This window comes from Diorhabda sublineata, chromosome 1 (genome assembly GCF_026230105.1).
Source record: "Diorhabda sublineata isolate icDioSubl1.1 chromosome 1, icDioSubl1.1, whole genome shotgun sequence".
NCBI classification, from domain to species: domain Eukaryota; kingdom Metazoa; phylum Arthropoda; class Insecta; order Coleoptera; family Chrysomelidae; genus Diorhabda; species Diorhabda sublineata.
Genome location: NC_079474.1, coordinates 31064661 through 31079455, shown reverse-complemented (window position 1 = coordinate 31079455; position 14795 = coordinate 31064661). Strand labels below are relative to the sequence as shown.

The following is a 14795-nucleotide window of genomic DNA, read 5'->3' as shown; positions in this document are numbered from 1 at the left end:
TAACTATTTGTTAAAAAATCGATTTAAGAATGCATTTTCGCTATCTTCAAATTGTATAGGTTGTCCCGGGAAGAGTTACGGCTTGTTAACCATTGGGCATGAGCCGCCCCTGGCCTCAGAGAGTAGTGTAGAATGATTTATTCTGTTAAACACACTTCATGGACATAAGTAATTATCCTTTAAAGATTCTTAATGGTTCGTGTGTATAATTTAAAAGCCTATAAGTCAGAAACAAGAGTTCGTATGAGAACATTTTTTTATGTCATTTACTCACTCTCGAATAATTTGCATCAAGTCCTGCAGCACACCCTGTATATTTTCATTTTTATTGAAAATCAGACCATATTTGATCACTCTTTTCTCCAATTTTCTTATCATTCTCGGAGTCTTATTCATGGTAATATGTAATTCAATATTTTGCAAACGTCAAACATCGGCATTATTATGAAATTTATTTGCTCTAATTATTTTATCCTACAACAAATTAGAAAGTATGAGTTTTCGATACAACCTCAATAATTCACTGCGTTCCTTCTAGTGCAATTTTGTAAATACTGGATAAAGTAATATTTATACTTCTCACCATCCTCCGTTTCTCTTTTCCAGAAAGCAATTTGATTTTATTGTCAAACAATCCATGGAATTGGTATAATTTGTAACCTTTATAATGAAATAATGATTGATTGTGTAATATTTGGTTTTATAATTATGGACTTTCCAACCGAAAATAATATTTGATATATTTTATTTTGTACTAAAATCAACAAAAATAATATTTTCATTGTTTTTCTTCGATAATAAGCAATTGTTTTTTTTTTTCAATTTAATTAGTAACGAGAAGATATTTATATTCGAGTTATGCAAAAAATAGAGGACTGTTTTGATTGGATATCGATTTTTTGTGTAATAATTGGAAGTACTACTTGTATACTTAAAGGAAGAATCGCATTATTTTAATGTGTCTATAAAGAACGTTCTATTGAATAGATAAGCTTTCCAAAATCATTCAACATATATCTTTATTTTTTTTATATTCATAAACTGATTCAAATTTTTATAATCCTTCTAAATTTCCAATCACAAAATTCCTAATAATGGGAATATTTTTCAAAAATAAACAACATATTGAAATAAGATGGCAACCAAATTAACACATAAACATACTAGAAACGTACACAAATTGTTTCCTTAGTTTTGATTGGTTTAGTCGTTTGTCTATTTGATTAAGTACATTTTCTGATAAATCATATTAATTATTTAAAATGGGTGAAATCCAGACCAAAATAATGAAAAATTACGTATAATTTTGATTAAAAAGACAAGATTTCTATCTTGTTGACTGATGAGTCAGAAGTGAAAATGTAACAAATTCATTGAATAGACACAAAAATATGAGCAGTCCTTCCATCGTCTACTTCAGATCAGAGACATCATAATTTCCCCAATTTCCTTAAACCAGATTCGAACCCAGGACCTACAGTATGAATGCACGGAGCATAACACTGAGCTATCAGCAAAATTGAATATTAAATGAGATATATTGAAGTAAAATCGTGTTTAATTAATCTGTTTATTAAATGAACATTCAACTAATCTAGGTGAGAATAAATAGGGACCTTTGTTCTTTTGTGTCAATAAAGAAGATAATTTACAGCTAACCACTACAAAAGAATTGATAAATGAATGCGGATGTAAAGAGGTTGAAGATATTTCTCAAACGCAAGCAGACAGAACGATATCAACTAGTTAAAATGATTGTATGACCGCGACTTGACAAAAGATACGCTAATGTTTCCCTTTTTAAACTATACTGCAGAGTTTTTTGACTATGGAGTTTACAAAAAAGTAAAATGAATTCAAATAATCACTAAATGAGTAACAGCTACATGACAGTTTTTGTAAATTTTCCTGTTTCCCTGTTTTCTGTCGAGTAATTTTAGGTACTAAAAATAGATATCAATTGTGATATTTGTTGACCTTTTCCTCAATTTCTTCTCTGAAATAGGCAACTATCCATGATGCTGTTTTATTTCCAAGTCACACCAATTCTACAGTAAAAATTTGGTAAATTCTGTTTGAAAACTCTTTCGCTTATTTCTTCATGATTTAGAACGCCTGCTCTAATTTTTCTTTTCCCAGAAATTTCTTATAACTTTAGCTACACAAGCTAGTCTTTCGTTTTCGGAAATTTTATATTCGAATAAATTCTATTATTTCTCGAACAAAGATTGTAAAGTGTTGAAAATTACGTGAACTCTATTCAAACAACATTCTGTAGGATTTTCTGGTGTCAAATGTTCATTTTTTCAATCCATTTCATCACTTAAACTGTAACATAAGTATGAATATTAACTAACCAAAACGCTTGAAGTTGAAATGTAAATTGTAAACGTCAAAACAAGAGAATATTCAAATTTCCACAAAAAGCCAAGCACCAAATCATATTATCAAGGGTATATTCACTTTTACAATTATAAGTTGATAAGGCTGAATTCAGGTGAATGATTGGTATTAGAAAAAATATTTCTTTCCAAATCAAGCATCAAACATTCTCGATACAACTTCTACAGTGCAGCTTCTCCGCTTACCATATTTCGTTGAACGAGGTAGCAGTCGCAACTTTTTATATTATTTAGCTTTTCATAATTTTGTGGTTTTTATTCGAAGTGTGATTCTGAGAAAACCAAGTTTAACCAAATTCGAACCCGGAACCTGCAGTTTGAATGCACGGAACATTAACATTGTGCTATCAGCGACATTGAATATTTTCGTCGGATATCGATTATTAAACATACTATGATTGTTGAAACAACTTATAACTTGAGATATTTTTTAAAACAATATAAATTTGATTCAAACCTGTTAACATTAGTGTTTGCGTGTATATGTTGAAATACCAACTTGAAATAAATATATAAAATAAAAGTTAGGCTATTTTAGGTTAGGTTAGGACTTTTCTTCAACACCATCAGATATTAGAGAAGCTGCTGATGTTGCCTCATTATATTTATTGCCGGAAAAATCAAGGCAAGTATAAATTATTGCATATGAATTTGCAGAAGAGATTATTTATAACCATCCATACCATAAATACGAAATATTTGTTAGAATCAATTAATAGTACTCGTATTTCTAATAATATAAAAAAATTCCAACAAAAAAACTTCAACTAAAATAAGTAGTAGTCCTGGATAAAGTATAGTATTCTACTCGCATATAATGAGTTATCATTCTCTTGGTGATTTATGCAGTAAACTTCACTTTGTGATTAATAACCTTTATTATACACTCGTGAATAATATTATTATTCACGATAATATAATAATAATAACATAAAATAATAATATTAATTATATTTATTTTAGATCGTCTTCCTTAGTTTCAGCAATTTTCCAACCACATTAAGTGATTCCATAGTTAACGCCACATTCTGACAGAAATCAAAACATAAATTGTTGTTTCAGCTTCAAATATGTCAAAATTGTTGGAAGAATTGTTAAAATGTAAAATTTTTTTGTTACTTACCATTCAAAACATGGACAGTGACATTGGCCGGTCTTGCATTGGAAGGGTTACACTGATAGTTTCCAGAGTCTGAAGCTTTGGCTTTTTGAATTAATAAGACGCTTCGACTAGTTTCGCCTCTTTCCGTTGATACACTAACGCCACCTCGAGAACTAGTGTAACTAATTATCTGAAATAGAGAATATTGTGAATTATGTAGGTTGGTTGTGTTTGAATTAAAAAAAAAAAAAATAACCACAACAGCCACTTTAATCTATTTTTGGATATGTATATTCATGAAGAGGCTCGTCAATTTTGGAAGTGTGAATGTTGGAATACTATTCTTCCGTTTTTATAGGAATCATGATGCATTTGAGAATAATTTTCTCTATTTTTAAATTAGAATGTTTGCGTTTGCACAACTTTGGAAAAAATATTTGAGTAACGACTATGCCTCACCAAAACAAAGAGTACTGAAATTGGCTTTAATATCTCTAGAGGTCGTTGCAGTTTTTTGTATGCAATTTTAGAAATTTTTACCAAAATTATTGTTTACCAATGATAAGGTAAGCCACCAAAATCAATTTCACCACTGGTTGGTATAGTTGGTCCTTGCGGTTTCTCTTTTATTTCTTTCTCCATTAGTGAGACATCAATTTACTTACTCTTGAAAGTGCACACGCACACAGACTCAAAATGCTCAACCCACGCCTCGTCAAAGTAACAAATCATAATCATCCACATATTTGCTCCATTATAAAAACAAATTATAGATTCTAGCTTATACGGAAGCCAACGTATTGGCAAGAAATTTTATAATCAGGTGATTTGGAGCTAGTTTCATACATAATCTGCATTAATCAATTTTTGCTAGTCCTAATTTCATCAGTTGCTTACTGAAGTGGCATATGCGAAAACCAAATTATCATATATTTGCTAATATCCAAAGTTTCTGAGGATTCTAGATAATTCTTTCTCAACACTTTCTTGCAGGTGCACTTTTCAAGGTTTCAAAAACGGTTACGTGCAGTGAAAGTTCCGTTGTCCCGATTGACCGAAAAGTCAGAAAGACCTTCACCAAGCAATCGAGTTTTCTACGATTTTTTAAGATTAGTTTTGAATTGATAACGTCGGCGTTCGCTTTGATTGCAGCTTGACTGTAAGAATGAATCGTTATTTCACATAACTCATAGTTTCTTTCGATATTTATTCCAACAACCAGAAATTTTTGATGAAATTTGCTCGTTCAGGAGCCTAAAGTTATTGAGCACCTGGTGGCAGCTTAGAATACTATAATGTCAATTTTTATTGAGGTTCTCTTGAAAATTTGATTAGTAGATATATTGGTTTAACTTTATGGCCTTTTCTTTGGTTTAATATGATTCGCAGGTGAGATGTTCATGTTCAGAGAGAACTGAGCAGTTTACTTATCACTTTTTCATTACTTGTTCCTTCCTTGGATATTACTTGAATATTACAAGGTTGTTTCCTAACTTAATGTGTAGATGTGTGAGATCTGTGATGATTTCTAGTGCCTTATTGAGCAATTTTCGAAAACACAAGTAAATTTTACTATTTAACACTGACTTACATTAGTATGTCAAACTACGAACTACAAAATTCACTTTTATTTCCAAGCATTTCAATTTTTCTATTTGGCAAAAATTACTGGTATATTTGATATGAAAAGAAAACGTTCTTTGTTGAAATTTTGAGATGAATAATTCTTCGTAAAAAAAGATACAAAGGTTAGAAAACGATGAAAGCATATAACAGGAACGATCATATTAATAATATGATATAATATTTTTCCATACAGCGAAATACCATTATGAAGAAATTGTTGTAATAATCATATTTTTAGAATGAATAACTCTAATAAAATGGATAACGACTGCCGAGATTTTTTCTTACTTGCTCGACATCAAGTACAAAGAAAATGCTTTTGGTAACCTAAATTCACTTCCCTTTGTTGAGTTTTTCGTAATTTTCCATTCATGTGATGATACACAACTTCCAAAACACAGAATAATTTAGTTTTCTGTTGATACTATTATGAAAGACGCGGAGTGTATATGAATGTAGTGAACTTCAGAGTGTGGATTCTCGATTTAGAATATGGGTAGGGTGGAAAGTGTGTTTAAATACGATATGGGGTTGAGACAGGTGTCTTCATCGGATAACGCCACAGGGAAAACTATAGTTTGACCCACATTGAATATAGACCATAATCAATAATCTATTACATACTGTTTATCATTTCCGAACAAATTCATCAATAAATTGATTGATTTACAACGTCAGGTTTTCGAATTGATGGATCATTATACAAAATTGAGATATAAGCAAACGTACATAAGAATGGAAATAGATATAATGTTTGGCAAACCATAGTGAACTGAATAAGATAGAAAACATTACCAAAAATATAGTGCGAGACAAATGTGGAAGTTTTTAAACACACAAGAAAATTATTTGGGAAGCAGTTATCAAAAGATAGAATATTAGATTTGTTGAGATCCAACAAGCACAAAGATCATTTAAAACATGAACAAACAGCAGTAAGTTCGTATCTGATAAATTACGTATAGAAATGCATATCATGTCATATGAATATTTTAATATAATATAGTATTTATAATTCTAATGAGAGATCATCAAATTGAGTCTCATTGATAAAGTGAGGTTCAATTGAACATCTGAACTTATAACTCTAAGTTAGATTAGTTGGTACTCCGACCTAGATTGGTCTTGTTTCCCTATTGGTTTCCCTTTAAGTACGATGCGTGGCAGTCTACTCTATTTTCACTTGGGTGTACCAATATCTTTTTCTTTATCTCCTCCATCTTACAAAGTCTTGCAACCCACATCGTTCCCTGATGTCAGTGTTCCTGATTCGATTTACTCTTGTTTCTCCTACTATAGTCCTGAGCGTTTTCATTTTGGCTACCCGCAGCATGCTTGCTTTTCATTTTGTTGGTTTCCTCTCTGGGTCATTGTAATACCCTTCATTATCCACAATTACGTTAATTATCTTACCACTCATCAATTTTCTTTCCTTCCATATGTGATTGCTCAATTTCTAATACTGCTTTTTTCAAGACAATTTACTTGTTGTATTGAATTGTTCTTCTGCATTACACTCTTTGCAGTAGTCAATACTCACGCTCCGTTTCTGGAGTCTTGTCCTTAGACAATTCACTGTGGATATCGTGCAGTCGTACAAATACTTCTGTTTGACAACCAATTCTGATGATTGGCTCTGGTTCCCATATAGATAGTATCTTTAATAATTCCATTGGTAGTAGAACTCTAACTGTCTTATCGGAATTCTCTCCTTCCATCAAACGATTTGCAAATTATTCAGCTTTAGAGTTTCCTTTCACTTCATAGTGAAGAGATACTCAACAGAGGCTCACTTTAGTGTCACGAATCCAGGAGAGTATCTTGGGACAGCTTATTACTACTTTCTGATGCTATTACTTATGAGGCTGACTGGCTGTATTACCCATTACCCAGCTATTTCCATTTTTATATTTCATATATATTTTTTATATCCTCAATTCTTCCCTAGCCCACAGATTTCCTACAGGATAGATGTATATCAGGAACTATTTTACCTTCATAGTTCGTTTTTTATCAACTTCGATTAATAATATATGCTGCAGAGCTAGGATTGTTTCTGGTGCTGCTTGTCCAATACTGCTCATGGCTTCGGTGATTCCCAGCGCATTTCCGTGTGATCTTTTTGTTGGTTTCTTTTACTAGATTTTCACGATATCATGAAGTATGATATTCTTTTTGATTGCTGTATGCAACAAATATATCATCTTAGCTGAACTCTTTATATTCAATCAAATATTTTGTTATAACTGTAGGTAGCGTTGATATTTATTCCTTCGTTATAAAAGTTTCGAATCCAGTATGATTCCTAAGTATTTAAATTCTTTGATAGGCAGAGTTTGTTCACTTTATTTTGCTGCTTTGCAACTCAGTGGTTGTCGTCGAGTTTTACTCCTCCTAGTCTTGATTATCATTTCCGAAGTCATTATTCTACTTTTTTGTATTGCTGTAATCAAGTTTATCCCTACAGAATCTGCTTCTGGATCTATAAGTGTATCAATTATGTATCTTATGTTTTTTAAAGGTTTTTTCTATAGCAAAGATGATTCCTCGAATGAATTCGTCTACCTCCAATGATTATAAATATAATTTCAGTATGAAAAATTCCTGCTCCAATACAAGTTTTTTTTAGAATACTTTAACTTGTCCCAAAAATGATTTTCAATTTATTTGTGATATTTCTTGTGTGTATTGGTGAAATGTATTGTGAATCATTACAGTATTACCAGGAATGATATTTGTTTTCGTCTCAGAAAATTTTCAATATTACTAGATAATTGTACATTACCCACCAATATTGTTGTTACAGTTGTTTATTCAACATAACAGCATTCCTCAATCATTCAAATGATGCGAATTCCACAACTCCAGCTTGATGCTTGTGATTTTAAAATTAATATGAATAAATGTTATTATTTATATTCAATTCCTAAGATTTTACCTAATTTCTCAATATTCTACGCTAATTATGGATGAAAAACTGCTTGAAAGCTATTATCTTTTAATAAATTTAAAATATTTCCATCAAAATTGCTTACAAAGATTTTTGAGTGAGTATGGAGTGCGAAAACCAAAATAAGCTTCTTATAAATATCATTATATAACATTTCTTGGATTTTACTTTCTTTTTCAAACACTGAAGTAAGCCGTAACAAAGCTCGACTTCATTCATTCTAAGATAACATAATAATACTCTTCTCCAATAAATTTTTAAATCATCCGTAAGACAAATTGTATGTCTTACGTGGTAAAGCATCAAGTAGATTCTCATGACATTCCCTTAAAACGTTACTTCACTTTTTGTTATTTCATCGATTTCACATTTTACCCTCAAATAATTATATTGATTAAGAAAACTTTCATGGAGCATCCTCGTCATTAATTATTAATTCGCTGTTCTAACCTATTAAAATACGGGGGGTGGTTAACTTTTTCCAACTTCATAAATAATACATATTGTTAACTAACTAAGAACATAAAATTTAGAGATATCATGAATAAATCATATTACTTGCAAAAATATCTTAACTTGTTTAATGTATAATTATTTCTAGACTAAACGCAGTGACAAAAAGACTGTTAGGCATGACAATTTTCGTCGTAAGGCTAAAATAAATATAACTATTCATACATTGATTCATTTTTATAGTAATAATAGCACGTAATTGTTTTGTGGACGACAGAGAAACATGTTTGCTTGAAAGAATGTTTCTCAGTATTCTCAAAACCTTATTTTTGAGTGTAACAACTCAATTTTTGATCCATATCTGCCTTAGGTAAAGAATTATACAGAAACTATTGAAATGAGAGATATTTGGAGGTAGAAATAACAGAGAATGGATATACAAATCATCATCATTTGAAACACTTTCTTAATTAACTTCTGTTGACAGTATGAGGGTTTACGTTTGACACAACATCCTCACCAGATAAAAATCTATCTGTTGTAAACGAAGCTTTTAGGTTAGGTTAGCGAGCTCTGTCATGATGAAAAGTAGTTTTGTTGAGAATTGACCAAATTGACAGCTGACCCGACCTATCTGAACCTTGACCCTATCCTTACCTCACACTATTTTGTTTTATATAGAGTCAAAGTTGGTAACAATGTTCATGTTAATTTTTAATTTACTTAGTTAAGTTGGCAGGCTATAAGCACGTTTTGATATGTTCACGAGATACCGAAAAAGCGAAATTAAATGGCGACAGGCAAACGTGCTCCAATTTGTAATCTCAAGAGTTGTTAAGTATTGAGCAACAATGCGACAATTGTTTAGCAAGAGTTTTGTTAATCAAAACAAGTATTGTCAAACGATTCAAAAGGTATGTTCATATCTATCAAATTGAGCTTTATTTTTGTATTCAAATCTTGTCGCCACATGCCAAAACATTAATTTTCTTCCACAGAATTGTGAACAAACAAATAAGTTGCTTTCATATAAAGTCCTGAATATTTTTCTTATTAAAATTGTGAAAGCTAAATACTGATTTTTGTGTACATTGACAGGTACCTTTTGAAAACTCTGTTCAATAGACTGAACATTTTGTCAACTGTGGACTTCATCAACAAAGAACCCAAACCCACTGAAAATAACCACACGTTTCCTTTTTTTAAAGCTCGTTCGCTTTTTTGCAATATCTCTCTTTACCTTATCAAGCATTCATTTCAAAAACAGTTGTCATCACTTTTCCAGCCGATAAAACCGTTTTTCCCTTTTTCGGAGCAGGTTGGCTCTTTCCAATTTACAGTATTGATGTTTATTTCAGGAGTGTAGAGGTGGATTCAGTTTTCTTCTACAGTTATAAAACGACGTAAATAATCCGTCTTAATTTGCTTAAACCACGTCAAGCGGGTCCGAAAAGTTTCTATTCGAATGCGCTTTTGATCCGAAGCTAGTAAACGCGGTACCCAATGCACAATAGCTTACGCATGCATAAGTCTTCATCAATATAAAGTAAATGGGTTCTTTTGATATGCCGATAACTTCTAACTTCAATAACTCAATAAAACTTCTCTTTCTAAAAGTTTTTCTGCTCCCTCTAGGCGATACTTCAGTGAAGTATTAAAATAGCTGATCTCAGTGGTTATGAGAGTCGAATGGTTATCTATCAGAACCATTATCTCAGGCTTCTAGCTAGCGTGTTTCCAAAATTCTTGCGTGGAATATCAGGTGCATTATATAATTAAAACATCCGTGATCTGGTTATATTTTTGTGAGACCGTCTAAGATCTTCGAAGAAGGTAACTAGCTAATTCATTTGTAGGATAGAATAAATATCACAGTCTCGGGTATCACAAGTATCAAAATTTCACCCCATTGCCACGTTTGGTACACGACACTGACAAGAGCTTTCATCAAGTAGCCATCGATCAATATGAAAGCGGAATCAGTCGGTAATGAGATGTAGAACGACGAAGGTTACGCGGCCAAAGATGTTTCAACGCAATAAACGATGATGTATTACAGTACTCAATATTCCTACTATAAAGCTCATGTTTCATTTTCCACTTATTGTAAGCACTTGTGAACCAATTTCCTTTGTCAAAAGTCTATATCCGGTATTTTAAGGAGACGAAAATTCTAGAGCCCTAAAAAATTCCTACACATATTTATTACTGAATACCAGAAACTTCAAGTATCCAACTCCTATGCAACATGCTAGCATCAGGATGTCACTCCATTCTCATTTTAAGCTCAGTTTCAGTTTATGTAATCTTTCGTCATTTAATACGTACAACAGCAATTACCACTGGTTTAATTCTTGATTCAAATACTGATTTCAAGTTCTGCATAGTATTTTTTGAAGATAAAGGGTTTTCCAATAGGAACTTGACAATTTTGAATTCAGTTTTTGAACGCACATTTTTACTTATTATCGAACTATCAATGTCAGTTTATTCAGTAGACACAACATTTTCATCATGGTGAACTACACGAACGAACAACGTCTGCAAATCTTAAAAATTAAATTTACTAAACTTAACTTAAATTTACTAAAAATTCGAGTCGATGGCCGCTACTTTAAGAGCGTTAACTCCGATTTTCGGTCGTAATTCTCGACCTAGTAGACAGGCAGTAACAAATTTAGTGAAACAGTTTGAGTCTACACATTCGTTGTGTAATTTTGCCCTGCCAGTGAGACTACGGGTTGGTCGAAGTGTCGCTGCCGTGGAGTTGTCCGTAGCAAATGATCCTAATCAGTCAATTCCACGGCGTTCTCAAGAGTTGAGCATCGCCAAGACTACTTTATGGCGAATTTTGTGTAAGGATCTTACTTTACACCCATACAAGATCAGGCCTACTTAAGAATTGAAGCCGATGAACCATTCGAAGCGACGTAAGGGCTCTGAAAAAGATGCGCCAAGATGATAAATTTCATCGCAAAATCATCTTTAGTGACGAACCTCATTTCTGGCTCATCGGGTTTATCAATAAACAAAATATGCGGTGTTGGGCGGTCGAAAATCCACATGTGCTTAATGAAAAACCACTTCATCCACAAAAGATAACTGTTTGGTGCCATTTGCATGCCGGCGGCGTCATAGTGCCATATTTTTTCGTCAACGATAGTGGTCGCTACGTTACTGTGAATGGTGATCGTTATCGCTCAATGATTATCGATTATTTTTAGCTCGAATTGGAAGATATGGACTTGAACTTTATGTGGTTTCAACAGGACGCCACCACAAGCCACACAACACACGTTACAATCGATTTATTGAAGAACAAGTTTGATGAGCGTGTTATCTCAAGAAATGTACCAGTCGATTGGCCGCCTCGTTCGTGCGATTTATCGTTTCTAGATTTTTTATTTGGTGCTACGTCAAGTCATTGACTACTAATAAGCCGATGACGTTGAAAGAGCTCAAAGCCAATATTGAACGCGAGATAGCAGCCGCTTCGGTCGAAATGTGCGGCCGAGTCATGGAAAATTGGGTCCATCCGCTGCAAACGTGCCCGCGGTGAATATATGAGCGAAGTCGAGTTCCATTCATAAATATTTTAAATGTACTTCAATCCGATTATAAAGTTTTCGAAATAACTCAAATGGTTTTCATTTTATTTTGAAAAAAGTCTTTTTTGGAAAACCCTTTATAAATTTTTTGCCACTTACTTTAAACACTTTCAACTACTCATGAATTTGGTTATTTTATAACAACAATACGTGTGATATTTTGTTGTTTATCTGAATCTTTCCATCACATTCTATGATTTTAAAAGATGGAGTTTTTAATATTATGTACAAGAAGAACTGACTCGTATGCGTATCCAAGTTTGTTCATCTGTATCTCCTAAAACCCCTTGGAATTTTTTTGACGATTTAATTTAATATTCTGAAAGAGTCTAATTTGGTAGCACATATACAAATTTATGTAAATCATTTCCATGGCAGCATTTCGCAGTTGCCAATCAGATTTCATGAAATTTCATTTCAAAATTCATACCTCAGTATTTCGAAGTTAACGAAACATCGTAAAAGATTTGTCACATCATATAGTTATCATTATAAAAAAACCATTTTAAAATTTTCATCTAAATTGAGCCAAGCACGCTAAGGTCTAAAAGAAAATGAATATATGAAAAGTTGACAACATAGGTATTGAATCGATATCATAAAGTACTGTGTGTCGAAATCAGACCACTTTGTACCTTCATTACTTTTCGAACGAAACTTTCAGAAACGTTACTGTTGAGATTCAACAATCTAATCTCGCCTCACGGTTATAATTTATAATTATAATAGTTAATAGTTGGATTGGCTGAGCACGTAGGCCTTCTGATAGTGTCCCAGTTGAAATTACTAAAGGCCGAGGTCCTTTGATACGTCAATTAGTCACATCGGCTTCAACCTTTTGACACCACTAAAAAAACTGTGAGGCTTTCCCAAATTTTGCGCTTAAGTGAAGCAGTTGTTTTGTAAGTAGAAGATCCTTATATATGTACCTCAGCTTGCCGTATGTCAGGTGTTTCTATCAATAAGATCATTCTACAAGATATAGAATAGTAATATGCATAATAAAGAAATAAACGATGAACTGGAAACTGAAAACATTATAAGATAAATATCACTGTAGACAGAAGATGATAATGGAATGGAAACCCAGAAAAACATGACGATATATTGTGAAAAAGGAATATAGACATTAAAAAATTGAAAAAGAGCAAAGTGCTGAAACATAACGATGATAGCCGAGACATATAGCAAATTACAAGGAATCAACTGATCAAAATGCAATGCACTAGCATTATCTATCACCCTCAAGGTTTTGATGGCTACTTGATAATGATTATCATTATATTATACATTCAAATGACATTTTCTTTGAAAATCTTTATGTTATCAGGTAGTCACTGATAGGATTTTGTATATACGATTTCTAACAACGTTGTTATTTCGTTGCCTCGTTTTGACCAAGTGAATGATTCTTAATTCAATTATTTCTAACATTAATAAAACTTTAAGTGCCGAATAATGGCGAAAAATTTCCGTTTCGGTTTTTGACGGCTTCCAATATCTCAGTCTTGTAATGTATAACGTCCAGTTGTGAAATTAGAGCATGAAAGCTAATTCTGTGATAAAATTATCTCAATATATTATTTTAATCTGCAATTTAACGCTGGAAATTGCCGAAGCAATGATATCTAAATAATCTGGTTGCAGTAAAGAGAATCCAGAACAACATATATCACGCTGAATTTGTTGCTGGATAAACGTTTTAATATAAATTGAGTATATAAAAACCATGAAATATTGTTGGCGTATAAGCTTCTACCAACTTATTTGCCTTATGCTGTTCTGTTTACTTGCATTGTTGTAACCGTGTATCTGAACTCTAAAGTTTATAAAACTTTTATATAAACTACACAAAAACTTGCGGCTTGCATATTTTGAAGTCAACGTGTATATTTAATGAACTTCAAATCACTAAATAAAATACGAAATCGAACATTTCTTAGGAGAAAAAATTATCTTAACAAGCATTTTAGTAAAAAATAAGGCACCCAAGTAGACAACGAAAATAAATTGATGTTCAACTGGAATTTTAGACTCTTCTGAAGAAGAATAGTTCTTAGTCACAAAGGTATCTATCGCACCACTTTTCAGATTTTCTCCGATTTAAAACATGAATTTTTGTCAAGGTATCATTGCCAACGATTGTATAATATTTCAGGTATATTTTACGAGTTGGACATGTATTACTGCCATTGCAAATCATTTTTCCACACTTGTGTTTGCTAAATCTATGTTAGATCGATACATGTTTTTAAGAACTCATCTCCGCCCTGGAACTGGTCCTGCTTGAATATAGTAGAATTATAAAATTGGGCGAAGGCACCGCCTTTGATGAAATACTCGGAATTCGTTTGATCTTTTATATAGCAAGCGCTTTATTCACATTGTTTACTTTGGATAATTTCTAGGAATGTCTATTTATTCATTTGGTTTGTTTCTTTATTTTTCTAGAACTTTTGGAATTCTTTTGGATTGTTTATAATATGTTTCTGTAGCGTAGTTTAGTTCAGTTTATAATAAATATTCGTTGTGAACATATCGAAATAGAAAGCAATCGAAGAATTCAAATAAATTCTAAAAGTTATTAAGTGATAGTGATAACTGAATTATAAGTTAGTGTGAGTTTATAGTAATTAAATAAATTAAGAATGTAA

General features: G+C 32.1%; 1 protein-coding gene across 2 annotated transcripts in view; it reads right to left on the bottom strand.

Moving 5' to 3' along the window:
- The window catches only part of LOC130447763 (lachesin-like), a 399219-nt gene that overhangs the window by 13806 nt on the left and 370618 nt on the right, over positions 1-14795 (bottom strand). For both annotated transcript variants that reach the window (XM_056784763.1, XM_056784755.1), the window contains exon 5: positions 3526-3694. In XM_056784763.1, the coding sequence (XP_056640741.1) occupies positions 3526-3694 (169 nt within the window). The remainder of the gene's footprint in view (positions 1-3525; positions 3695-14795) is intronic.